General features: G+C 46.9%; 1 protein-coding gene across 1 annotated transcript in view; it reads right to left on the bottom strand.

Moving 5' to 3' along the window:
* The window catches only part of LOC144752249 (uncharacterized), a 124,477-nt gene extending 108,080 nt beyond the window's left edge, over positions 1-16,397 (bottom strand). The window contains exon 1 of the mRNA XM_078640255.1: positions 16,247-16,397. Within this exon, the coding sequence (XP_078496381.1) occupies positions 16,247-16,336 (90 nt within the window). The 5' untranslated portion in view covers positions 16,337-16,397. The remainder of the gene's footprint in view (positions 1-16,246) is intronic.
* Positions 16,398-27,711: the final 11,314 nt, after the last annotated feature.

Below are 27,711 nucleotides of genomic sequence, written 5' to 3'. Positions count from 1 at the left end.
CCCAGAGTTGCAGATTCTTCAGTGGTCTTAGTGCAAAGTAGATCGTCGAAGGTCCAGAGTTTTGTTTCAGAGTTTCAGCCAGGATAAATCCAAAGTATTGGGACTCAGCTCCTACCTATACACCAAATTTAGGGGCTGTATTACCTGCTAGGTCCCTCCTATGGGTGGGATTAGGGAAGGGGGTGGTTACACCCCTTTCCCTTTGTCCAGTTTTGTGCCAGAGCTGGGGCTGGAGTGCCCCAGCACCGTTTTGAACTGGACTATGCATGACACCTTGTGTGCCCCAGGCAGTGTTTAATTTCATTCAGCCCTCCCTGCCCCAATACTCTATATCCTGTCTGGGGTGGTGCTAGCACCTCCCAAGACAGGAAACCTATTTTCCAAGCCTCCCTCGCTGGAAGGGCTCCCAGCAGCAGGAGGTCAGACTTGTGTCTGTGGCAGCAGCATCCATTTTGTGATGCTGAGGCTCTGGTTAACTTTAACCGGGATTAGTAGGAACAACATGTCTTCTCCCTCTAGAAGGGTGGAATGCTACCCCCTCTCTACAACTGGCGAGGGGGTAGTATTCCAAAGCGTATGGCACCTTACACTACATGTTTTGATAAAGCCAAACCAAAGTTAGCAAAAACCGCGAGGATTATAATGCACTTAAGAGTATATGGTATGGCTATATCATAGAACAGCTAAAAGGACATGGTTCCGAAAGCTGCAAACAGGCTCAGCTCATGCTAGAACACCATCTCACATAAAACCAAGCACTCTGCCTTCAGGATTGTTAAGGCCTGCCATAGGAGTGACTTATAGGTGCATATGTGTCTATATATAATGGTAGGTATAGGAATACTATACCTAAGCAAGGGGTGATTACACGGCCTTGCCCCAGCTGAGTGATCAGCCAGTTGTGTCAGTTTGGATGGCCAGCCTGGGGTGGCAAAAGATATGCTGCAGCCCCTGGTAGGCCTTGGGTGCACCTATGGCCTGGGTACCTATAGTGCACTGTACAGGGACTCACAAGAGTGACCCAATATCCAATTAGGTATGTGCCTAAGGTACATGGAGTCCACTTTATAGAGAGAGTAGATAGCCTGGGCCCTGATTAGCAGGATCCCAGGCAAACTAAGTTGAAAACCAGCTAAACTCAAGGCAAAAAATTGGGGGTAACCATAGTCAGGTATCCACTTTCCTACAAGCACAATGTACGTTGAGCCACAGGGGCTTACCAAACCATACACTAAGAAAGTAGTATAAGAACCACGACTTGACTAGGCACAAGGCCTAGATCCTGTAGAATCGCTTGGCCCGCAAGGAACCACCCAAGGTAGTGACACAGGGGACCCACGGGGGATGTGTGCAGTGTGAGAACACAGCCACGACACCATGTTAGCTTCTATGGGGAAAGTCGCAGTTGGAAATTTAAAGATTAAGGACACTTAGGAGAGGACTTTGAGCAAATCCCTTTATGCTTAAGGGGTTTTAGGGCCAATGCCCATGGGAGCACTTGGGTACTCGAGTTACCTCACCCAGGGAAGCCGGGTGAATAGGTGTCTTTTGGTGTTGGGAATCGTTGTTGATTTCAATGGCGATCTGCTGCAAAGTGCTGCTGCCATTGAAGTGTCCGGTGTGACCCTAGCCTGGATCAAAGATGGGAAGAACCTGAAAGCAGAGGTGCCTAGTGGCACGATAGTTGAATGCCCACCGTTGTCGGTGATTTCAGGTTGAAGAGGTGAAGCTTGACTCTGCATCCACGAGGACCAGGAGGCGTCCATGATGACCAGGAGCTGGATTCAAGCTGTCCCACAAAGGATGTTGAGTGCTGCAGCATCGGTGACCGGATGGAACTCAACAAGCCTTGGCAACAGCAACCCATGCAGGAAGTGAAGAAATGCTTCAGTTTGGACTCCAAGGTCCGAGGCACTCACCAGGTGGTGGAGAGTCAGGGAACATCTGGAGCAATCAGTGAAGCCCAAGGAAAATCAGAGTTGCCTTCACAGGGACCCACCAGTCGACAGACCAGGGATCGTGAAGAGGCCTTGTGTGGAAACATATAGAACAGGCTCATGGAACACTCGTCGAGTGCAGGCCAGCAATCTTCAGGACAAAAGGAGCTTGTGGCGTGGGCCACAAGTAATCCAAAGCATAGCCTCAAAGAACATTGAGAAGCTGATGCACTTGCAAATATCCACGTTGTACAGGAGTTCCGATTCCACATCACTCACAAAGGCTATGGGTCTCAGCTTTGCTGGGGACTCGGGTTTGCCTCTGAGAAGTCTGGAAATCTACCTCCTTGGCTGCAAATACTTCGGAGTCCAGTGCAAAGTTCAGAAATGCAGCCCGGCAAATGCTTTGTTGGTGCCTGCCAAGCAGGGGAGTAACTCCTTTACTGCAAGGGAGATTCTTCAGTCATCTAGTCATGTAGGTCATCGAAGTTCCAGGATATCTGTAGCAGAGTTTCATCCAGGTGTAATCTAAAGTCCTGTATTCAGAGGTTCCTTTCTTATACCCAAAGAAGGGCTTGGACTAACTCTGGGGACCCGCCTATGGGAGGGTTTGGAAAAAGGGGTGGCTACACCTATTTCCTTTGTCCAGTTTCATGCCAGAGCAGGGGCTGGTAGCCCCTGCAACCGGTTTGAACTGGGCTATGCACAGAGACACCAAATGTGACCCCAGTGCAGACTTCAAAGCACACTTGGAGTTCACCCCCCCAGCCCCAATACAAAAAATCCTGTCTGGGAGGTGGTCACACTTCCCTGTGACAGGAAACCTATTGTCCAGGCCTCCCCTGCCGGAGTTTTGTCCAGCAGCAGGAGGCCAGACTTCTGCCTGTGGCTTCAGCATCCATTTTGTGATGCCAGAGCTCTATAAACTTGGTACCTGCTACACCGGTGTGTATATGTCTCTCCCTCTAGAAGAGTGGAATTCTACCCCTGCTGCCAGGACTGATGGGGGGGGGGGTAGGATTCCAAAGTGTTTGATACCAAACATGACATTTTTCCATGCCGCCATTCCAAACTTAGCATTTACAGCGAGGCTATAATGCACTTAAGCGTATATGGTCCAGCTGCATCACAGAAGAGCCCCAGAGAGATAAGGTTCCAAAGGCTGCAGAGGTGCCCTGCTCATGCATGGGCAATATCTCACACAAAACCCAGCACCCTGCCTTCAGGATTGATAAGGCCTGCCATAGGGGTGACTGATAGGTTTATATATGTAGTATTTAGGTAGATGTAGGTAGCCTATATCTAAGTAAGGGGTGCATGCACCACCTTACCCAAGCTGCAGTAGCAGTCCTGTGGTGTCATTTTGGAAGGCTTCCCACGGGTGGCATAATACAGGCTTCAGCCCCATGTAGGCTTCTTGTGTACCTATGCCCTTAGTTCCTAAGGTAAATTTACTAGGGACTCATAAGGGTACCTCAGTAACCAAACTGGAGTACACCTAAAGTACTTGGAATCAATTTAGAGAGGTAGCAGCTAGGCTGGGGTCCTGGATAGCAGGGCCCCAGCCAGACTGAATTCGAAAAACAGTGAAACATCGGCAAAAAGTGGGGGTAACCATAAGAGCAGATCCTACTCTGCTACATGTCCCATTCCCCTTTCCCCCTCACTGGTGTCGGAGATAGATGTTATATTTCTGTTGGCCTTTTCCTCAGGACTAAACTGTTGGCCTTTCTTTCCATGTGCACACATTTATTGTTCGTGTTGTCCTTCTCTTTAGAGTCCCTTAATGCTCATTTCACTACTTTTCCAATCTCCATAGCCTTATATACAGTAAATGTGTACTGCTCTGTAAATGTTACTTCCCTTATCTTATTTTATTTAATCCTGAACATATGATTATAACCTTGCGCTTGATTCTGTAAAGCACTCCGATACCTCAGTTCCAGCCTTCACAGCGTTTTATGGTCCCTCAATTGTTAATTTGTATGCCCTAATTTGAGTAATTCTATCTTTCCAGTAACTACAATTGTATCTTTGTGTACATTATTGTGTCCTCCTCTGCTGAGTTTGGTTCCCTTACTTTATCATTGTATGTAACCTTGCACCAATGATTATTGCCTTCCTCATCACTCTGTAAAGTGCTCCCATACCCGTGGGTCTAGCTAGCAATATTTTTAAAACCTTAAATAAATAAATAAATCAGGTAGTATTATTTATGGCTCCAAGACTAGGAACAAATTCCTTTTCCCCGATAAGAATATACACATTTTTATGATGCTTCATTAAATGTATAAATCACACTCAGAACCAATGTACTTTGAGACTGTCCTTACACCCCGACTCTTTTTTTTTTTTTTTTTTAAGTTCAAGAAATTTTATTGGAATAATTATACACAAAATAAGCAAAATACATCTGCAAAACAAGTACATAGTAATGAGCTTAAATACTTGAATGAAAAGAAAAAGGTGTATAGAATTCTAAAAGGAGAGAAGAAGAAAAAGAAAAAGGGAGAACATGAAAGAGAGAGAAAAAAAAGATAAATATTACATACTATAAACATGACTAATAACTGTATCAAGGTGTACCTGAGAAGCTATGTAAAAATGTGAAACTTACAATATAAGAAAACCATTGTCTAAGTACAAAACACAAATGTACGATATGCATTATAGTAGACAATGCGAAACATCAAGGTACCTTCATGGAGGCTTGGAAACTTCTTGTTGCAAAGGAGAAATCGGCAAGGAATGTCTGGCACTGTCATCAAACAAGGAGGTAACAGGTTCCCACAAAACTTTTCTTTTCGACTCTTTAACTGTGCTCATAGCCATAGCATGTAATTAAACCAACTGTTCCTGGTTTGTCAAATGTCTCTTGGTTTTTACTTTTTTAAGGTACATTCACATTCAAGCACCATTGGCATGACCAAAGGTTAGCACTGGTTGAGTACCAACCGGGTCTGTTGGTTTGGGTGTTAGAGCCTGCGGCTTTCAGTGTCCTCGAGGACAGGTGGACTGGGCCTTATCCCAGTGTGACAAAGAAAGGAGAAATCACCTACTTAGCAGATTTCGGCACCCGTAGGAGTCCTCCATGCAAATTGCTTAAAGTCCCATCAAGACAGAGCTGAAATGACAATGCTCCCCCGACCTACTGTCAAACAACCCAAAAGATGGTTCAGTCGAGGGTGTTGTGTTTTTAGACTCCCTTACTGCACAATAGCAATCTGTTTGCGAGCAAGTCCTAAATCACTTTGCTGGGATCTTTTCTTTGACCCCTGGACTGACTAATGTCCATGATGCGGGCACTGCTGACAGCCTCCCTTTCAAAAACAAGATTTCCAGACTATCTGACCAAGTTGAAGTCTGCGTCAAAGCGGAGGTCAGCAAGATGCTAGGGGTGATAGAACCCTCTGACAGTCTCTGAGACAGGCAAGTACTTCTTGTCCCAAAACATCTCTCCAATGGTGGCAAACCAGAGATAAGGGCTGGGTGGATTGCAGGGGTTTAAATTCAGTCACTGCACTTTTTAGTCTATCAAATTAACGAGGCCGGCGCTGGAAACTGGAAGGCAAGAACGAGGTTTATTTACTGTAGAGGAGAGCACGTGTACCGCACACACAGGGATGTCTCTCAGGGAGGTGTTCTAACTTCAACTCTTCAACAGGCTGCTTTTATACAGTGTTTCGACAATACAATCTTTATGAGCGGTGTCATGTAAGCTTGGTACCCCGCCCCGGACAAGATGCCATTCATTACCGACAAGTTGGTTCGTACCCTCCCAATAATAAACAGTCGGACATATGATGTTTATCAGGCAGCTGGCCATTGCCTCAGGGTCGGGATCATGTAAGACTGGTCAGGGTTTAACGTCCTTTACTTTTGATAGGAAAACAAGTTCCATTGTCCATCGGGAGGTGCATTCTTTGGGGTGCAATAAACTAGGTTAGTGCGGGACCTTTTGGTATCTACAATCTTTGGTTACATGCATAGGGATGGGGAGGAACAAGGAATGCAGAGGTTTGCAGCGGTAATAGAATGTCGTTCTTAAACTAACATCAAACGTGGGCACGTCCGCTAGATTATGACCCTTAGCACAAATACCGAGTCGGTCAGAAGGTTATAGAGATACTTGAGGAAGTGCAGGTGAAACAGGGGTGAACAACAGAACACAAAATGGCCGTGGTCGATCAAAACGGCTGCAGCCTATGGGTGCGCAAAAAGGGGGCCATGGGGCAAGATGGCACAGGTAATGTTCACGATTATCGGCCCAGGTTTCACAACAGGCCCTGCAGCAGGCAGACCTAACTATCAAGGATGGTAAGAGCCAGATAAAGTTCAGTTGTTTGCTTAGGCCACCTTGTAGGTGCAACCTCTCAAACCCAAAATACTATTATGGAGTGGGAGATTCCCAAGACCCAGAATCAAGCCAGGGCTCTCTTTAGCTTGATTGGGTCCCACAGGAGTTTTGTGAAGAGTTTTGGGACCATTATGCCCCCATCCACTCATATCAACTCCAGGAACCAGCCTAAGAAGTTCATCTGGACCACAGGATACTAAAAGGCATTTGACGCCCCGAAAGAGGCTTAACGCTTACCACCTGTCTTGAAGGAACCAGACTATTTAAAACAGTTTATTGTTGAAACAGATGCTTCTGAACATGGGACTGGTGTAATTTTATCACAAATAAATAAGCCAGGAACTGCCAATTGCCTACATTAGCAAGTGACTGCTCCTTAGAGTACAGCATTAGAGTGCCTTTGAGAGAGAAGCATTTCCTGTGATTTTGACCCTGCAGAAGCTGAGACCATATTCATTTAAGATTCACTTTAAGGTTCAAACTGACCACAGGCCTTTCAGATTGCTGATGTAGATGAGAGGGCAGAACCCAAAACTGATGAGGTGGCCCATTTATTTCCCTACAGGGATGGACTTTACAGTGGAACACAGATCTGAGACTGACCATGCCATAGTACGTAGCCTTTCTAGATTTTTCCACTTAGATTAAGAAAACTACTAGGGTGTGGACTAGTTGCTCATCACCTTTCGTCTGGAGATGGGGCATGTGATAAAGCGCCCTTTTTTTAGAGTCACTGCCACACTTTTTGCTCCAATGCTGATGGTTATGACTCTGAAAGTGCACTTGATCCCGTGCCCAGTCCCCAGTGCAGTGTTCTCTCCCTAAAATCGAAACATGGGACTTAGTAACCCCAAATGGCAACTACTTTAACCCCCTTATAAGATGCTGGTATGTGGTACCAGTGGTACCTAGAGTATGGGAGATACAGGGGTCACCAGGGCCTGGAGCACTGATTGTGCCAAGCTGAGTCACACAGGTTTACAGATGACAACAGTTCTGCTTTTGCAGACTGCATGAGCAGTGCAAATGTCTCAAACTAGACTTTGCCCTAACCATGTGTGGCAAGGTGAAAGTAATATTTTAATATATGCCATTCACCCCTAAGGTACGCCTCCTGAACTCAGGAAGCTGGTTGCATATTATTAAAGGGTTAAACATATACGTGCAAGCTTATATGACCCTATAGTAGCCTCTTCCCATTAAGGGCTACTCTGAATGATCAGGGAGTTATAGGATAACATGGGCTGGCACCGGGCAGACGCTGAGGTTACCATCTCCATTATGGTCACACTGAAATATGTCATGTTTGGTATCAAACAACTTGTCTCCTCAAACCTGATTTGATTCCCATGTTGGATTTGAAGTGGCATGTACCCAAGTGGCTACCTTACAGGTATCTGACCCCCTGCCAGAAAGTATGACCACCCCATGAGTCAAAAACAAAGGCCTGGACGGGAAGGTGACACCTCCCTCCATAACAGGTTGGCTAATGAAGTGGCACATACAGTCAGTGATGTTCAAACCTTTGACCCCCTCTGATATGCATCCAGGCTGCCTCCCAGGGGGATGCAGCTCTCCCCTTATCCCCGGCCACATTTGCTCCCAGGCAGGTGGGAAACATTAGGTAGTCATGAGCTGTACACCCCCAAAAAGGTAGCCATACTCCTAGGGGTGGGTTACCTGGAATGTACAGCCAAAGAAGGTGTCTGCCATTTTTAAAAGTGGCAGAATAGAGGGTTCTGGGTAGCAAAGGTGGCACAAATTCCAGCATGTGGTCACCTCATGGGTGGATTAGCTACAGGGGCTAGTAGCCCATTGGCTAATTGCACCCAAACCCCTAGCTTCCCTAAATCTAGGATTCAAGTGGAACTCATTAAATCCTATTGGTTCAAGAAATGTTCATAAGCTGATGACACACAATTGATCATCTCATTTGGCCAAGATATAAACAGCATTAAACAAAAATTCCTCACCTGCGTGAAAGAGATTGCTACTTGGATGTCCCCTGATTGCCTCCAACTTCATGCAGGAAAGACAGAAATCATATTGTTAGGCAAAGTATATGGAATGCTGACGGGTGACCAGCACAAGTGGGCTCTGATCCCCGGTTCACTAGAACCACAAAACATCTAGGTATAATCTTAGACGATCAACTATCAATGCAAATCCAGATCGCCACTGTATGTGGCACATGGTTTGACACCATGCGTTGGCAAAAAAATAATATTTAGATGGCTACCACCGAACCCACAAAAGACTCTTATCCAGCCGCTAATAATTTGTAGACTGGACTATAGAAATGCTTTGTTTTGTGCCTCCAGCAAATTCCTTCTGGCAAAATTACAAGTGGTTCAAAATACTGCAGCAAGTATGGTTAATAGCCTGTCCCCTAGAACCTCTTCAGCCCTCATACTTGAAGATCTACATTGGCTTCCTGTCTGAAAGAGATCACTATTTAAATTGCTCTGCCTGACTCTAACGAGTTCCCCATTGACGATTGTGAGCATAGAGATGTATCCAAGATGGTGACGGATACGTGCCGAGCAGGAGGTAAAGGAGGTGGTCTAGACCACCAGTCACGTTGTGAGAATGTAACCGCAATCAGCGAGGAACAAAAAGCAACACCCAATGCAAATACGGGTTGTTGGCGGACGGAGCTCGGAGAGGAGGAGGAGCGGTGGCATAAGAGAACTACCAGAGAAGAGGATGGGAGGTCTAAAACTGCAGAGGAGAGAGATGAAGAATTCCCAAAGGTTGTGGAGGGTTCACAAGAGCGGAAGGAGACCGTGGACTGCGAGAGATGCTCTCAGAGCACTATGACATAGACTAGCACTCAAATGGGAAAGAGGAGGCTGGATCTCCCTCATCACGGCCAGGAAGGGTTGTTGACTCAGGTAAGTGCCAGCTGCACATTTCTTTTCTTTAAAGGGTAGGTGGTCAGGGTTACGAGCTACACCAATTTAAGCACACATAATCCCTCACCTAGGCACTTCACAATTAAGGCACGGGTTGAGGTAGACAAACCCCAGCCCCTACGACTAAAGAAGGGCAGTGGCCTGAGCTTGTTTTGTTTTCTTTGTTGGTTCCCCTCGGTGTCTCGTCAACCCTCCTGAGGGCTACCTTTTGGATGGAAGAAAAAAGCAGGAGGAGAAATGGATACACTGCCTGTGTATATTGAATGACAACCTTAAAAACCTAAGACTATCATATAGTTTGAAAAAAAGTCACCTTCATACATTGCTGACATATATCATTCAATTAAAAGATCCAAATCCTAACAGTGGCCTACAGCTATCTTTGTTTAAGGGAGGGTTCAGGGATGTCCATACAGGCCCATGCTAGGACATTGTCATACAAGTCTTTACCAAAATCAGGACCAAAATACCTATGCATAAGCTGCCCCCTTATATTTCAAATAGAAAACTCCAATCTAGGGACCTATTTCTCTTATGCTGTAGACATATTCGCTCAACCAAATATGGAGGCTGTGCCCTCTCCTATCTTGTCCCACATCACTGGAATAAACATTCTCTTTCCATTAAAACATGCCCAAGCTTAGTGGACTTTAAGAAAAGCCTAAAAACCTGGCTGTTCAAACCACCTCTTTTTCTCACTGTCCACCCTACAGCACTGAGATGTGCCTCCGGAGATGAGCCTTGTGCTATATCAAGAATCAAATAACATAGCATAACACCCCTTGTTCCAGAACCTCTGATCAGATTTGATTTGACTTCAACAAAAGACAAAGAAGAGACTCAAGACACAAGGACCTGCAAAAAACAAAGTCATAATACTCTTACCCTGTGGGAACCACCATGCAATTGCATGACTGCGATTCGTTCTGGACCAAAGACTGATTCCCCTCAACAGAGGGACCCCTTGGAAAGCCAAAGGCAATTCTAGACTACCTTGGACTAATGTTGCTAGTCCCCTACAGCCCACAGGTAAAAGCACACCTCCAGAACCAAAGAATCACTAGGCATCGGATCGACCAAGGAATCGCTCAAAATTTGATAGTCCAGTTCATTGTAGGAAACGTAGATCTGACCTCCTGCAAGTTTCTTGGTGGCTACCTTTTTCTCCTAGACATCTGGACATCAAAATAGCTTCACAATGATCTTACCACTGCCAAGGCTTTTTGGTGGCAATTCCGAACACCACTACATTCACTATATGCTGCAACTTGAAGGAACACCACAGAACCTGGTCCTGTTGTTGACTTTTTGCATCCGTTTCCTCACCAACACTGTCTGAGCAGTAAAACCAGCTTCCCCAGAGCTCCTGCTTCAGCACCATGGACAGCCAGAGCAACTCTGCACCCGGACCCTACGAGCCAGGTAACATTCAACTGACTGTCGTGGACTGGTCCTGGGAGCAGCTTCACCGTAGCCCTCAGCGTGTTCTGTGCAACTTGACTTGCAAGTGGCCAATTGTCACTAGTGCTTTTTGCCATTGACTGCAATGTTCACGTTCTGCACTATTGAATTGCAATGATTTGTTTTTCTTTGTACAATTCATAACTACTGTTATATTCATCTGATTGTCTTTGTTTAGGTGTTTAAATGTATATAAAAAGCTGCTTTATTTGTATAAATTGGGCTGAGTTTGTGATTTATTATAGGGAATTCAAAGTTATTCAAAGTATTACATACATATTCCACCTTCCTACACTCTGATCTGCTTTTCCTGACTCCCACATTTCTGAATCAGACATGGTGATGCAAGCACTGTGTGTCTGCTGATAAACTCACATCCACCTCAAAACAACAGAGATATCTTAGTGTTATTGTTCCTGAATCAAGCCAGTGCCAGAATATCAGCCTCTCTTAGCGAAGGAACACATTAAAGGTAAAATAGTGCCAAAAAGCTGTTTGCTCAAGTCACTCTTTATCCTCTGTGGCCACCATTCCTTAATTATTTAAAAAAGGTTTTATATAGCCCTGGCTAGACCCGGAGGTATCAGAGTGCTTTACAAGGGTAGATGGGTATCAGACAATAAATTGTAGGTTACTGCTTTACAAAGGTTACACAGTTATTAGAGCATGGCAATTTTAGTTACAAGTAAGGTTAAGACAAACAAAAAGGAACATATAGGTAGGGGATAAAGCTGGCAAGTAGACAGAGTGGAGGAGGGAAAGAGGAGGGGAGGGTTAGAGACACGCATGGCAAGAGGAGGGGGAGGGTGACAGGGACACAAACTGGTAGGCGAGTCTAAGCTGCGCCCAAAGTCCAGAAGCTGTGATCCCAAGGGGGAGTGGTATAATTTCCCCGTCTCTGTTGCGAGAGGCTCCCTAAGCGCAGTGGACTCTCTCAGAGGGGTCTCTGAGACTCCAAGGCCTATTTACTTTATCCTTCCCCAAAAAGGGTAGAAGGAGTGCTTTGGCAAGAGGTGCCATGCCATACCTCAATTGTGAGTGGCTCCCTTGGCGCTGTGGACTCTCTCAGCGGGTATGCTGAGACTCCAGTGTATATAACTTTGATCTTTCCCTAAAAAGGGGAGAATCAATCATAGTAGTTGTAAAGCGGGCTACTTACCCGTGAGGGTCTCAAGGCTCGGAGGGAAGGGGGTGGTGCTACTGCTCGAAGAGCCAGGTCTTGAGGAGTCTTCTGAAGGCGAGTAGGTCTTGGGTCTGCCGTATGTGGGTAGGGAGGGTGTTCCAGGTCTTGACGGCAAGGTAGGAAAAGGATCTGCCACTGGAGGTTGTTTGTTGGATGCGGGGAACAGCGGCGAGGGCGAGGCTGGCGAGCGGAGCTGGCGGGTGGGGGTGTAGAAGCTGAGTTTGCTGTTCAGGTAGGCTGGTCCTGCGTTGTGGAGTGCTTTGTGTGCATGGGTGAGGAGCTTGAAGGTGATCCTTTTGTCGACCGGGAGCCAGTGTAGGTCTCTCAGGTGGGGGCTGATGTGGCTGTGGCGGGGGACGTTGATGATCAGTCGGGCGGAGGTGTTTTGGATGCGTTGTAGTCGTCAAAGGTATTTGGCTGGGATTCCTGTATAAAGTGCATTGCTGTAGTCTAGTCTGCTGCTGAAGAGGGCCTGTGTCACCGTTCTTCTTGTTTCGGTTGGGATCTACTAGTAGATCCTTGGAGCATGCAGAGGGTGTTGTAGCAGGAGGAGGAGATGGCGTCGACCTGTTTAGACATGGAGAGGGAGGAGTCGAGGATGAATCCTAGGTTGCGTGCATGGTCGGTGGGTGTCGGTGCTGTTCCCAGTGTGGTAGGCCACCAGGAGTCATCCCAGGCTAAGGGGGTGGGTCTGAGGATGAGTACCTCCGTCTTGTCTGAGTTCAGCTTCAGACGGCTGTTCCTCATCCAGTCGGCGACGGCCTTCATTCCCTCGTGGAGTTTGGTTTTGGCGGTGTGCGGGTCCTTGGTGAGGGAGAGGATGAGCAGGGTGTCATCAGCGTAGGAGATGATATTGAGGTTGTGTTGGCGGGCCACGTGTGCGAGGGGAGCCATGTAGACGTTGAACAGCGTCAGGCTGAGAGACGATCCCTGGGGGACGCCGCAGATGATGTCGGTGGCCTCAGATCGAAGGGCGGGAGGCGGACGCTCTGGGTTCTGCCGGAGAGGAAGGACGTGGTCCAGTCAAGGGCCTTCTCCTGGATTCCGGCTTCTAGGAGGCGTGTCTTTAGAGTGCGATGGCAGACTGTGTTGAAGGCGGCTGACAGGTCCAGGAGGATAAGAGCTGAAGTTTCGCAGTTGTCTAATTGGTGCCTGATGTCATCTGTGGCGGCGATGAGGGCTGTCTCGGTGCTGTGGTTTTGTCTGAACCCAGACTGGGACGGGTCCAAGATGTTGTCTTCCAGGTGGCGGGCCAGTTGCATGTTGACAATTTTCTCAATGACCTTTGCCGGGAACGGGAGCAGGGAGATGGGCCGGAAGTTCTGGAGGTCCTTGAAGTCCGCCTTGGTCTTCTTGAGGAGGGCGTTGATTTGAGCGTGTTTCCAGCTTTCCGGTAATGTCGCTGTTTTGAAGGAGATGTTGATGACCTTCTGTAGTTGGGGTGCGATGGCAGCGTCTGCTTTGTTGAATACGTGGTGTGGGCACGGGTCTGATGGAGATCCTGAGTGGATGGAGTTCATGACCTTGCGTGTCTCGTCGTCGTTGACGATGGACCAGGAGGTCAGGTGGTTGGCACTCGTGGTGTTCACTGGGGTGGTGGGGTCTGGCGTAGTCGGGGCGGTCATGCTGTTGAAGCTGTCATGGATGTCAGCGATCTTGCTGTGGAAGAAGATGGCCAGTGAGTTGCACAGTTCTTGTGAGGGCGGTATGTCTTTGGCGCTGGGGTTGGAGAGTTCCTTTACGATGCTGAAAAGCTCTTTGCTGTCGTGTGCATTGTTATCTAGGCGGTCTTTGAAGGAAGATTTTTTGGCTAATCTGTTGAGTTGGTGATATCTGCGGGTGACGTCCTTGCGGGCTGTGCGGTTGTCCGGAGTGCGTTCGAGCAGCCATATCTTCTCCAGTTTCCTGCACGCGTGTTTTGAGGTCTGCAGCTCGTTGGTGAACCAGGTGTCTCTCTTGCTGGTGTGGTTGTTGGAGGGTTTCTTGAGTGGGGCAAGGGTGTTGGCGCAGTCATTGATCCACTGTCTGAGGTTACGGGCTGCGGTGTCTGCTTTGGTGGGGTCGGTGGGTGGGTTTTGGGCGAGGGTGGTGATCAGCTGGTCTTTGGTGACTTTGCTCCAGCAGCGGCGAGGTAGCTGCTGGGTGCGGTGGTGCGTGGTTGGTTTATTGAAGGTGAAATGGATGCAGCGGTGGTCGGTCCAGTGGAGTTCAGTGGTGTGGTCGATGGTGATGTGGGTGCCTGTGGAGAATACGGGGTCTAGCGTGTGGCCAGCGGCGTGGGTGGGTGCGGTGACGAGTTGTCTGAGGCCAGGTTGGCGAGGTTGGCGATCAGGGTGGCGGAGTTGGCGTTGTTGTTCTCGAGGTGGAAATTATGGTCCCCTAGGAGGATGTAGTCCGTGGAGACGAGTGTGTGGGTGCTGGCGAGGTCGGCGATGGAGTCGCTGAATAGAGCTTGGGGTCCGGGAGTCTGTAGATGAGTGTTCCTCTGAGGGTGGTGTTGGGGTTGGTGTGGATCGGGAAGTGCAGGTGTTCGGCGGTATTGAGGGTGTCATCAGCATGGGTGGTGACCTTGAGCATGGACTTGTGGACGATGGCTATTCCTCCTCCAATTCCGTTGGCACGATCCCTGCCGGTGATCTTGTGCCGTCCGGGATGGCTATGGTGCTGAGGAGTTGTTCCACCAGGTCTCGGTCAGGAAGGCCACGTCTGGGGCGGAGGTGTCGAGCAGATCCCAGAGCTCGACGGCATGTTTGCGTGCGGAGCGGGTGTTGAAGAGTAAGCAGCGGAGGTGGTTGGGTCCAGTCCTTGGAGGTTTGGTGACTCTGTTGCAGGTGAAGCTGCAGGTATGGCAGGAGAAAGGTCCGTGAGTCCGTTTCAGGGCAGCTTGGAAGCAGTCGTGGTTTTGTCCGGCATTGAGTGCATAGAGGGTGCTGGCATCGTAGCGGAGTATGGTGTTGGGGCCTTTGCAGGGTCCAGGGGTTCTGGCGCTGGGCGCGGTCCAGGCGTTAACGGGCGCAGACGGGCTTGCCTTTGGCGAGCCAGCAGCACGCCCGCTGCGTGCGGCCGCTGCGCGCGTCCTCTATAAGCGGGGTATTGGGAGGGAGGAGCAGCAGGGAGGCAGGAGTGGGGTGGCCAATGGGGAGCAGGGGGGCAGGGCCGCAGGGATGCAGCGGCGGGAAGGAACAGGAAAGGGCGGACGGCAGGGAGCAGGTACAAGGCAGCTGGCAGCCGTGTGGCGGCGTGGGGAGCGACCTACCTGTGAGCATGGTCAGAGGTCGCTCAGTGCTTAGGAGTGCTTAGTCACAGGGCACAAAAGGACAGGGGGCTAGGTGGTGAAAGCAGGCAAGGGGAGATATTCCGGGGAGTGGGAGGATAGGAGCAGGGGAAGTAGAAAGAGAGTGGAGAGGGAAAGAGGAGGGTAGGATTAGAGACATGGCAAGGCAAGAGGAGGGGGAAGGTGACGGAGACACAAACCGGTAGGCAAGTCAAAGCTGCGCCCAAAGTCCAGTAAGCTGTGAACCCAGGGGGAGTGGTATCATTTCCCCATCTCTGTTGCGAGAGGTTTCCTTTACGCAGTGGACCTTCTCAGAGGGGTCTCTGAGACTCCACTGGATCCTTCCCCAAAAAGGGGAGAGGGAGTGCTTTGGCAAGGGGTGCCATACAATACTTCAATTGTGAGTGGCTCTCTTGGCGCAGCAGACTCTCTCAGCGGGTTCACTGAAACTCTAGAGTATAAAAATGTGCTCTTTGCCCAACAAGGGGAGAAAGAGTGCTTAGTCAAAAGGCCCAAAGGACAGGGGGCTAGGTAGACTAGCAAGCAGTCTTGTAATGCTAAGTCATGCACAAAAATATACATGGACTTTGAGAGAAAGAATCATGTTTTGTAACTTGAAGGGACCAACTTGTATTTAAGATAAGAGTAAAATAAGACCTAGAATCAGAGGTATAAAAAATTATTCTAGTCACAAACTCTCTGATTCTGAATTTGCGACTAGAAGGTATATTCTCTCATCAAAAATTCAAGAGTATGTTAACAACTGACAATTGTGTTCAATGTCCACAAACTTCACAGACTTAAAGACTTGGGACCTCCACAGTACTCCACGGCTAAATAACTTTTGCACAGCCCTTCTAATCCTTCAGAAAAGGAGAAGGAGTTGAAGTCTGCAGGAAAAGAACATTGTAAGATGGAGCAGAGAGTGAAATCACAAGTCCTCTCATACAATTGGATGAGATTTCTGCCAAGGCCACAAATGTGAGCCTCTGGGATATGTCATGTTATGCGTATTTTTGGAAAGCACAATCACATACCAGGGACATAGGGTCTGACCCATCAAAGAACAGGACTCTGTGTCTACAGGAAAACGTGTCAGTACATTATGGCCAAACTCACCTGAATATTCCACTCACTGCCCAGATAGCCAAAGCCGAAGCTAAAGATGTTCGGAGTCTCATTGACCATAGTCATGCAGTAGTTCCCCATGGTGGAAGAGCGTCTTCACGCCTGCGGTGCTCCAATGGACCCTGTGAGTCCTAAAGATGTGAGGTGCCTGAGGGAACAAGACGACAAACAGGATGGTTGAGTTAGAGGGCGAGGCAATAGATTTGAGAAGAAAGTAAAATGACAGGCAAAAACATGAGGGGATAACAGGATAGCAGTTGACGTGGTACAAAAAGTAACAACCAACAAGCTTAAGAGTGAAATTAATCTTTAATTATTTATATATAAACATGTTCTTAAGTATCAAAGCAGCATTTACAACCAGCACACAAACAGCAAACTGAGCATGACTGACAGTGGACAACAAGCGATGCTTTGCAAGCATAGTAAACTGTTGAGGAGGAGGAGAGGATCACAGAGATTGGAAGCTGAAGAGTCACTGCTAGGGGTTTCATGGCCGTTGTTATCTGCAAACAATCAACATTTTAAGCACATTCAATCAGCACGTATGATGGAGGATTTTCCAGAGAGTCAACTAGGGCATAGCCACAGAAGAGTCTGTTTTATGTAGCCTTGCTAGGCCACAGTAGAAGCGATAGAAGTAATTGAAAGTGGAGTAAATGTATGTGAAATGTTCATTGAGATGTGTGTGGTGTGACACCAGTAGGACCAACAGTGATCATCTTCCTTACATTACTTACTGGCACTCCTCATTACTCTGAGCCCAGGTCTTCCTCTCCACAGTATAGTTTCCCACGCCTCACTGACCTGTTGTAGCTGGCTTCATTTTTCGGTTGGTGGCTTTTGGTAAACGGAGGGGCTTTGGCTGGGCTTCCTTTTAAGTCATGGACGAGTTATGGAAGTCGGCCATATTGGAGGGATGGGAGTGTAGTGTAGTTCCTATATCCCTGAGAGGCTCTGCACATTGGAATAATATACACTATAGTTTTGACATAGGACTGAGGTCAGTATGTCTCTATCGAGTACATTAAACTTAATTACTTGTGTGTGCCAGCTAACTCAGAGGTCACTAGAAACTTCTCAAATGAACAAGAAGGGTTTCGTTTCTGACAACCGCATAAACATGACAACTTTGTTTCCCTTAGAGTCGGAACAATCTCAGAATTGTGGAAACAACAGATAACCATTTCACTCATTCAATCGTGCATGCTTCGTTTCTACAGAGTTTGCACAGAAATAGGGAGACGGGCGTTTCAATAAAAATGGTTTATTGAACAATCTTATTTCTCATGCAAGAGATATGAACCGCTACAATCGTAATACAGAATGCGAAGTATAATACGTACAGCGTTAGCAGTAAGATGAAATAATACTGCAAGAGCATGACTTGTAGCTATGACATATATTCATAAAAATACATACATAAAATAACACAGGCTAAAATACTCCTCTGGTGCTTCTAAAATAACCCTCCCCATTGTACCTAAGCTAAGTGTACTATGAGGGAAGAAGTAGGTGCTGTTTAGCTATCGCCTAGTTTAGCTATAGTTGCCAAGATTTGCCAAAAGCCCCTCTAGTTTCTAGTCCATTCCATACCTTAGAATGAGTGAGGTTGGAATCTCTTTCCGGGTCTCGATCTCTAACACCCCGCAAGGGGCGTCAGAAACACTGGAGCTGAATTCTCTGCGAGGAGGATGACAGTGTCTGGTCAGTGCATCAGTTGGGGACTCGACTTCCTTCTGAACTTGCCGTGGCGAGCCGTGTCATGCAAGTAGGCACCCGAACCGTGGACCGTGATTCACCATGGCAAGTTAAGGTATATTTATACCTTGTAGGTGTTTAGGAATGCCAGTATTGATGTAAAAGTCGGGCAGAAGAACGTTATGAATGAACCCCTAAGATATAGCTGTTCATGCATAATAAATGAGTTCTTGGAGAAACCAATATCCAAGCAAGGGGAAGTCCTAAAATCTTAAGAGTCTGGTTTACTAAGAACTCGTTGAGATGTAGATGAACGGATGTAGTTGATCATGCATGTATTTGGTTAGCATGGAGAATGTCTAAATAAGGGCTGGATTTCTATGCCTAAAAGAGGGCAATGTGAATTGTACCTATATAAGGGCATGAATTGGGAAATCAATATACGGTATCTAAATGGACACACAACAGGAGGCTAGTGCGCTAACTTTTTAACTAGTGAGTTTCTGTAGGGAGACTAAATCTCATTGAGTAATTACTGTGGCGAGGAAGACCCGGACTCGGAGTAATGAAGATTACCAGTAAGTAACCGGGGCATTCATCCTCCATCATCTCCTGACTCCTGTCAATCACAGTCTCCACATTCTGAGGCAGGTGGAAACATCAAGTCATCAGATGGTGCACGTCTGGCGAGTACAAGCATGAGAAGCTTCTATTCTCTAGAAGTCTTTAGAAATGCGTTGCACAATGCAGACATGGAGGAGGGAAGTGGAAAATATAGACAAATGTCTAAGAGTGAGCAACGCCCAGTACTATGGATCCCTGATCTTGTCAAGGGAGGAATAATGCTGACATATCAATGTGTAAGAGAGAACTTTGTCCAAACATTGTAACCCAGATCACAGTAGGACTTCTTCCTTCTTCAACCTACAGGAGAATGGGTTGGTAAGACTGACTGCCAGGTGTGGCACCGGCAGGTGTAAATCTCTAAACTCCTTCTTTTGACCATTTTGTATCAGATAAGATTGGCGGAGTCCACCGTGAGTATTGGCCATGGACATCTAACCATCCTGCTAGCTAGGACTGTTTGTCACACCATTATGGAGAGCAGGTGCCTCTCAACTATGAAGGAGAAGATGCAGAGGTGAATGGAATGTTGCAAGCTTGTATGTAGGTGGTATTTGAATAGAGAAAGGTTACATAAAAGGCAGCAGAGGGTGCACAGAGTACAATGCAAGTATTCTGTAGATGTCTGATAGGAGACATATCTGGGTTCTGAAAGCAGAAGAGTATGGTCACTACATCATGATGCAGTGTTGTGGAACAGTCCTGGATACAGTGATGTAATCCAGACATTGTGCACATAGCTGGAAGAGGTCTCAGTCATATTTACAAGGAGGTAACACCAACAGAACATAACTTTTTGCGATGTTCTAATGCTGTTAAATCCTTCCCCTTATTTACAAGCCGGTGTTAAGCCATGTTAAGTGGCTTAACAGCGCCTTATAAATGAGGACCCTTTTCATGCAGCTCCTAGCATGAAAGGGGTACAAAAGGGGGTGGTGATGGACGTCCATCACCACCCCCTTTTGTACCACTTTGTTCACCATAAGTTGGCAGGGTATGCTCAGACGTGAGTCCCTTGCTCACTTTGCCACTCGATTCAAGCAAGCCGGGCTGAAGACGGCTGAAATGCCAGAAAACGGTCCTCGGAAGCTTGTTTTCGGTCCAGGGAAGGCATGGCTTGGCAGTTCGGGCTGGACTGTTCCCATGAGGCACAGGGTCAGACTGATTTGCATATGGCCATGTCTGAACTGGGGTGGCAGAGTGGGCTAAAGAACGGTGATGGATTAAACCCAGATCTGTTGACTGGGTGTGAGTGATTGATTGGTTCAGATGCTCCGTCCATCACCACCCCCCTTTTGTACCACCTAGCATGAAAGGGGCATGCAATGGGTCTTGCATTTGGTGTTCCGCCATAATGCGTATAGCTGTTTGGTGCTGCCCCATTTACGAGGCATAGGGCTGTGCCAAAAATACAGCCAGGGAATACCTAGTCCAAGTGTGCTGCAGCCAGACCATATACTTTTAAGCCTCAAGGTAAATGCTAACTGTTGAATGGCTGCACAGAAACATGTTGTGTTTGGTGTCAAACACTTTGGAATCCTACCCCCCCCCCCCGCCAGTCCTGGGGGCGGGAGTAGAATTCCACCCTTCTAGAGGGAGAGACATGTACACACACATATACACGGTACCAGTATAAAAGAGCCCTGGCATCACAAAATGGATGCTGCAGCCACAGACATGAGTCTGGCCTCCTGCTGCTGGACGAAACTTCAGCAGGGTAGGCCTGGACACTAGCTTTCCTGTCACAGGGAGATGTCACCACCTCCCAGACAGGCTTTAGTGTATTGGGGCTGGGTGGGTGTACTCCAGGAGTGCTTTGAAGTCTGTACTGGGGGCAACTTTGGTGTCCCTGTGCATAGCCCATTTCAAACCGGTTGCAGGGCTACCAGCCCCTGCTCTGGTGTGAAACTGGACAAAAGAAATGGGTGTAGTCACCCCTCTTTCCAAACCCTCCCATAGGTGGGTCACCAGAGTAAGTCCAACCCATTACTTGGATATAAGAAAGTAACCCCTGACTACAGGACTTCAGATTACAACTGGATGAAACTCTGATACAGAAATACCAGAACTTCAGCAATCTACACAACTAGATGACTGGAGAATCTCCCTTGGAGTAAAGGAGTAACTCCCCTGCTTGGCAGGCACCTAAGACGTATCTGACCAGTCTGCATCTCCAAAGCTCCCGCCGGACTCCAAACTAATGTCAGACCAGAAGGTAGATTTCCAGACTTCTACGAGGCCAACCTGAGTCCCCAGCAAAGCTGAGACCCACAGCCCTCGTGAGTACCGTGAAACCGGAACTCCTGGACACTGTGCACATTTGCAAATACATCAGCTTCTCGACGTCCCTTGAGGCTGTGCATTGGGTTACTTGAAGCCCAGACCCTGAGCACCTTTTTCACTGAAGATTGCTGGCCTACACTCCACAAGTGTTCTGTGAGCTGGCCCTTTGTGTTTTCGCTTGAGGTACCTTTGCGATCCCTGGTCTGTTGACTTGTAGGTCCCTGAGAAGGCAACTTTGTCTTTCCTTGAGTTTTCCTGTTAGCTCTAGACGTGCCGTGACTCTCCATCACTTGGTGAGTCCCTCAGACCTTGCTGGTCCCCACCGTACTATTTCTTCTCCTCCTGCGTGGGTTGCTGTTGCTAAGGCTTGTTTGGTCCAATCTGGGAACTGACACTGCAGCACTCAAACTCCATTGTGGGACAGTCGTAATCCAGCTCCTGGTTGTCGTCGACACCTCCTGGTCCTCGTGGCTATAGAGTCAAGCTTTACCTCCTCAACCTGAAATCACCCTACAATGGTAGGCATTCGTCTATCATGCCCCTGGTCACTGACAAGTGATCCAGACTCTGTCCCCTCTGTTTTCAGGTTCTTCTCATCTTTGATCCAGGCTTGGATCACACCAGACACTTTCCACTTTGACGGCAGCAGCACTTTGCAGCAGATCGCCATTGAAATCAACGACGATTCCCGGCATGAAAAGTCACCTATGCACCTGGCTTTCCTGGGTGAGGTAACTTGAGTACTCTGGTGCTCCTGTGGGTGTTGGCCCGTAGAACCCCTTAAGTCTAAAGGGGTTTGCTCAAAGTCCTCTCCTAAGTGTCCCTAATCTTTAAATTTCCAACTGCGACTTTCCCCATAGAAGCTAACAGCGTCTTGTGGCTGTGTTCTCACACTGCACATGTCCCCCGTGGGTCCCTTGTGTCACTACCTTGGGTGGTTTCTTGTGACCTCAGAATTCCTCATACTCTAGACCTTGTGTCAAGTCAAGTTGTGGTTCTTATACCACTTTCTTAATATAAGGTTTGGTACGCCCCTAGGGCTCAATGTATATTGTGCTAATTTACTGTGATATATTAAGTGTAACATATGTCTTTTGGCCTCTAGCCTCATAAAGAGACTAGTACAGTGTGTTCAGAATAAATACATATATTTTATATATATACCAGGTGTGGTTCTCCTTTCATTTGGTCATTCAAGAGATTATAGATTGGTGAAACTGACGTACGACTACCGACAGATCCACATCGATCCACAGAGGCTGCAGCTACGATATGACAGAGAAGCCGCGCAGGCTGCAGCGCTCTCCCCCGCTCTCCCCCGCTCTCCCTGGGGCACTGACGGCAGAGGCAGCGGACAAAGTGGACAAAGCAGGTGGTGGGGAACAGCGTCTGAGACTGCGTTGGTCTGCGGTCTGCCGGGACGAAGGGCAGAAGCTGCAGCGCTGTAGCGTTGTAGCATTCTTCCTCGGGGGGCAGACTGCGGCTGTGGCTGCGTGTGGCTGTGTGTGGGCAAATACAACGGGAATGTGACTGTGTTAGTGCTTCTCGATATGTCGCCCGCATTCGACACGGTGAACCATCTAATCCTGCTGGAAAGACTGCAGAATTTGGGAGTGAGGGGGCGGGCACTGCAATGGCTACAATCCTACCTGGCAGGATGTCATCAGGTGGTAACACTGGCTTCTTTCACTGCCAGGGAAACATCAGTAACCCATGGGGTTCCACAGGGGTCTGCAATTAGTTAGATCTTATTTAATATTTATTTGCAGCCCTTGCTCCCCATTATAAAGTCTGCCGGAGTCTGCATAGTTAATTACGGGGATGATACACAATTGGCATTCTCATTGGAGGGTGCCAATGCTGTTTCCCTTGATCTGTTCCAGGAATGTATGCGGAAGACAGCTAACTGGCTTAGTAGGAACTCCCTACAGTTTAACGCAGGAAAAACCCAGGTGGTTTATTGCTCCTCGGTTAGGCCACCTAGACAATTTCCATCTGAATTTAGGCTGACTCCAGAGGAGGAACCACTGATTCCGGTGAGCAAAGTACGTAACCTGGGGGTGCTGATTGACAAGGACCTCCAGTTGGAATCACAGGCTAATAAGACCGCCAATGTCTGCTTTGCTCTGTTACGCATGCTGCGTAAAATTCTTCCCTTGCTGCCTAAAGAGGCACGCCCACTGGTAGTAAGTAGCATAGTGGGTAGCAGGCCGGACTACTGTAACTCGCTGTACTTGGGGGCCCCGCTATATATTCTACAAGGGCTCCAGAAAATCCAGTCTGCAGCAGCAAAACTTGCCCTTGGTTGGCAACGCTGTTCCTTGACAACAATGGCCTTGAGGGAGCTGCACTGGCTACCTGTGACGGAACGTATTCGCTTCAAGTCCCTGTGCCTGGTTTTTAAAGCGATACATGAGCTAGGGCCAGTCCCTTTGCAGGAAAGGTTCTCTAGGTATCAACCCTCCAGGCAGCTGCGATCATCTAGTGCCTCGCTACTCACGGTGCCTAGGTTCAAACGGGCCAGGCTAGGAGGTCGAGCATTTAGTGTAGCTGGCGCTCAGCTGTGGAATGGACTTCCCCAGAGCCTTAGACAGATCAGTGCCCTGCTAGAATTTTGCAGGAACCTGAAAACCTATCTCTTTCCCAAAGCCTAGTAGGAATTTCCTTTTTAGGTTAGGGCTGATGTGATCTATTTATTCGTGATTCAGTTCTTAGTCGGAAGCGCAAGGATACCCTTGGGGTGACAGTAAGCGCTATATAAGTTTTAAATCAATCATCAATCAATCAATACCCTTGCCTGCAGTTTCCCCAAGCAGCTCACGTGGAAGGAAACAGCCCTGTCCTTCTTGCTCCAGTCCAGGCTTTGCGGGTGGCCGGAGCAGGAGCAGGAGATAGACAGTGGCTGTGGCTGAGTGCAGTTGTGCAGTTTCCCCAAGCAGACAAGCAGATTCGCAACGTCTGGGGACATTCAGGGTACATTGCAAAACATTGCAAAACACCTGCAAAATACCCTCAAAACGTACTTTTGAAGGAAACTTACGTAGAGGGATCAGCCCCGTCCTCCTTGCTCCAGTCCAGCCTTTGCAGGTGGCCGGAGCAGGGGCAGGGGCAGAGATGTTCCAGCAGTAACAGCGGTGGCAGCAGCAACGAGGCAGTGAAGAGGAGAATCAAAGCAGGAGTTTAGCTGAAGGTGGCTGGAAGGAGGCGGGGGTACAGCGGCCAGCAAAGCGCAACCACTAATGTGAACCCAGAGTAGCTCAACCAAATCTCCATGGAAGCAAGGAAATGCACTAATTCCATCCATATATTACATTTTCGGCTCAATGAACTCAACTGGCAAATTTACATTCTTAAAATATCTAGCTGCCGCAATCTATTCAATGCCCGAAAAGGTAACTGGACCACAAAACCATTGACGCCGTACAAATGAAATCCCTCTCAGATGGATGACAAAACAGCTAATATGGCACCCGTACCACCGGTGCAATCCGTGAATGGTACACCATATATTACTGTAAAAGAAGGGCCAGACATGAGCAAGTCAACACCACAAGAGGGCGAAAAGTCACTCAGTTTGGGTAATAAGAAGCAAACAATTCAAATACAAGCACAAGTACACATAAAACCGGGAGACAATAGTCAAGAAGGTCATGTATATGAGCAATTACAGTATAAGAGTCCAGACAGTATCTCGGACAGTATACCGGCTAACATCCTGGAGAATACAACCACAAATACAAGTCAAGCTAGAGTATTATTAATATCTACATTACCATCAGCATCAATTGTGCAAAATAAACAATTGGCGTTAAAAGGCAGACAGCAAACAATAATTGAGATATCATGTTTGTCAGAGCAGGCAGAGCAAATACATACTGAACCTTTTAACAAAATACCCAATAAAAAGGAAACAATCCCGGAACAGAGGGCCCATATGGACATGGATAATATGGAGAAAAGAAAAAAGGTACAGTTAACCTGCATAATTATAACACCGAGTGGGGCCATCTAGCAGATAACAACGTTACTCCATATCCAACAGAGGGAAGACAGGTCTTAAATTACAATCTGGAATCCCTTACAAATTGACATGATGTTCTAGTTAAAACATTAGAAACATAAATTAAAACCTTGAATATGCAGTCGGATAAACTCGACATCCAAATAAATCTAATGAACATATTCGCCGAATACATCTCAGACATAAACAACAAACTTGATATGACAAATTTATTTTTAAACACCCAGGACGGAAGCTTCCAACTGCCCTATATTGGCATCTTACATGAATGCAAACGTGCAAATTGTTCATTGGAAAACAAGGTACCAAATGGCAAAAATGGTAGAATTGAAGAAAAAAATACTGCCACAAATAATTACATAAACAATGCAGAAAATGATAAAGTGATAAAGTCGAGCGAAACAAGTTCTCAAAATGCTGCTTCAAGTAAAATAGTAGAATAGAACAGTGCAACCCACAAAAAACCGTAAAAAAAGCAAAAAGCAGGGGACTCAACTGAGGACGTAATTATAGCAGACCACCCAATGTTAGAATCAATCAAATGTAGACATGTTCCTTGTATCGAAGCAAACCAACAAATGTATAAACAAACAAACACAACAAACAATCCTCCACCCGCCTTAACAAAACGACAAAAAAACGAGCTACGAAAGCTAGAGTCTGCACACCGGTAAAATATCAAATAAGAATGCACCGGATAATTTTCCAATTTTTAATCTACCCGATGGCAATTGGAGATCATCATTAACATCAGGAGAGCATCAAAAACAAATCAAGGAAGAGCAAGAAAACCTACTAGATCAGTCAGTATCAACTGAAGCATCGTGCCGATAGAAAGAAGCTCTGCCAATAGCAAATAGTTCAGTGGTGATAAACCGGAACCTCAAGTGCAGTAACCAGGATTTAACCGCAATACACACACTTAAGGGGAGCAGCATAAATCGGAGCCTCGAGAGTAGTGATCTTGATTCACCGACAATAAATACACCCAAGGGAAGAACAAGGGGACAAATCAAGGGCTCTGGAAATAAAACAAAACAACCTGCCAAGTCATCAAAGCTCAAACAAGAACAGACCCTGATCGCACAAGTAAATGGCGATCTTCTAGACGGAGATATCAAAAAAGATAAAAAATCAGGGGTGTGCAAACAAGGATCCCAAGGGAAATAATAAACAAATTCAAAAATCCCAGAGGAATATTAAGCCTTGCTCATCCACTCACAAGAAAATGACCCTTCATACAGGAATTCCAGCGCCACCTTACAAGTCTGCAATAGTGACATGAAACAAGATAAGCAATTCATAGTGAAGGAAGATCAGAGCTCGAGAAACAAGAAGGAAGATTTGCTATTGATCAACATAAAAACGGTGTATGACGACGCAAATAGCAATAGAACAACCGAAAAGGGAAAAAACTCAAGGCCCTGTCAATTGATAACATCTTATCAGCAAGGACAAAACAGCATTATGCGAAGCAGTAAGAGAGGCGACAGAAAAGTTAATTTGAAGACAGATCAGCCTCTAGAAAACACCGAGAAAGACCACTGTCTGATTAACACAAAACGGCAGTGTTATGATACAAACAGCAGGTACAAAGAAGAGTTAAGAGGAAATCACACACCACCTTCTCACAAGCAAATACAAGAGAACATAACAAAAATAACAAATAGGATCCTATTTATGCCACATTATCAGTCACAAGGTCCGCAAGGTTATCTGAACAGAGGAAACATCTTACGCCTCATGGCAGAAATCCCAACATTACAACATCTGATGTCTGCAGATTTAATAGCAATATAATTTGTTAATCTTGGAAACAATATAGGAAATGATAGCACCCTAGCAACATGGAGGAACAAAGAAATAGTACAGCCATCCTGCAAGAAACCATAAAATTCGAGGCCTGGGGAATATCAGTCACAAGCCCAGTAATACAATGTTATCCATCTCCATTTCAAACATTAAACATTTCCCAAGTACAAACCTTAACAAAAAATATAGTCCCCTCGGTACTGTGAGGTGCCAAAGGTGCAGATGGCACAAACACAGAGCAACAGAGGAAAACATACTTAGGACTGCCCACCACCGGGTGGACGGGAGAATGAAGCTATAGTATATTTGGCAAGACAGAGCTCTCCCCCATAAAAATTCTATCCTGGAAAATCGCAGGAGCAAAAGGAATCCTACAAGACAGCGAAAAGATAGAGTCCTCGAATAGACACAAAATAATTGTGCTCCAAGAAACCTGGCTGACAGCCCCAGTTGGGGTTCCTGGTAGAATAGGCTATCACGTGAATGCAGCAAGAACTCAGCAATACGGAAGAGCTAAGGGGGGCCTTGCTGTTTATATCTCTACAGCACTAAAAATTAAGTCAATACAGCTGACATCAACAACTTCAGTCATGCAAATAATATAAATGGAACTGGGCACATTCTCAGGGGTAAGCACCATTATACTTATCAATATCTTTGCACACCCGAAATCTAAAATAAAAAAAGATCTTTTTAAGACAGCCACTGATGTCGTTGCCGAATCTCGCTTGGAACAGCCAACTTGGGAAATATTCCTTACAGGAGATTTTAATGCAAATCTAACACATAATCAAGAAGAGGAAGACAACGGCATCGCAGTAAACGAAATTTGGGCGGTAGAAACACAGCTGTTTCCCGTTCAAAAACACAATGACAAAGTAGGCCAGCAATTTATAAGGGACCTCGAACATCTAGGTATGTCCGTATTAAACGGGAGAATAAAACAGGATAAACCTGCCAACTGCATTTATAGTGGCCCCTGCTCAAGTTCAATCCTGGACTGCACAATAGTAAC

The sequence above is a fragment of the Lissotriton helveticus genome, chromosome 4_2, assembly GCF_964261635.1.
Source record: "Lissotriton helveticus chromosome 4_2, aLisHel1.1, whole genome shotgun sequence".
Classification (NCBI taxonomy): domain Eukaryota; kingdom Metazoa; phylum Chordata; class Amphibia; order Caudata; family Salamandridae; genus Lissotriton; species Lissotriton helveticus.
The sequence above is the reverse complement of the archived record's forward strand: the minus strand, read 5'-3'. Positions and strand labels throughout refer to the sequence as shown.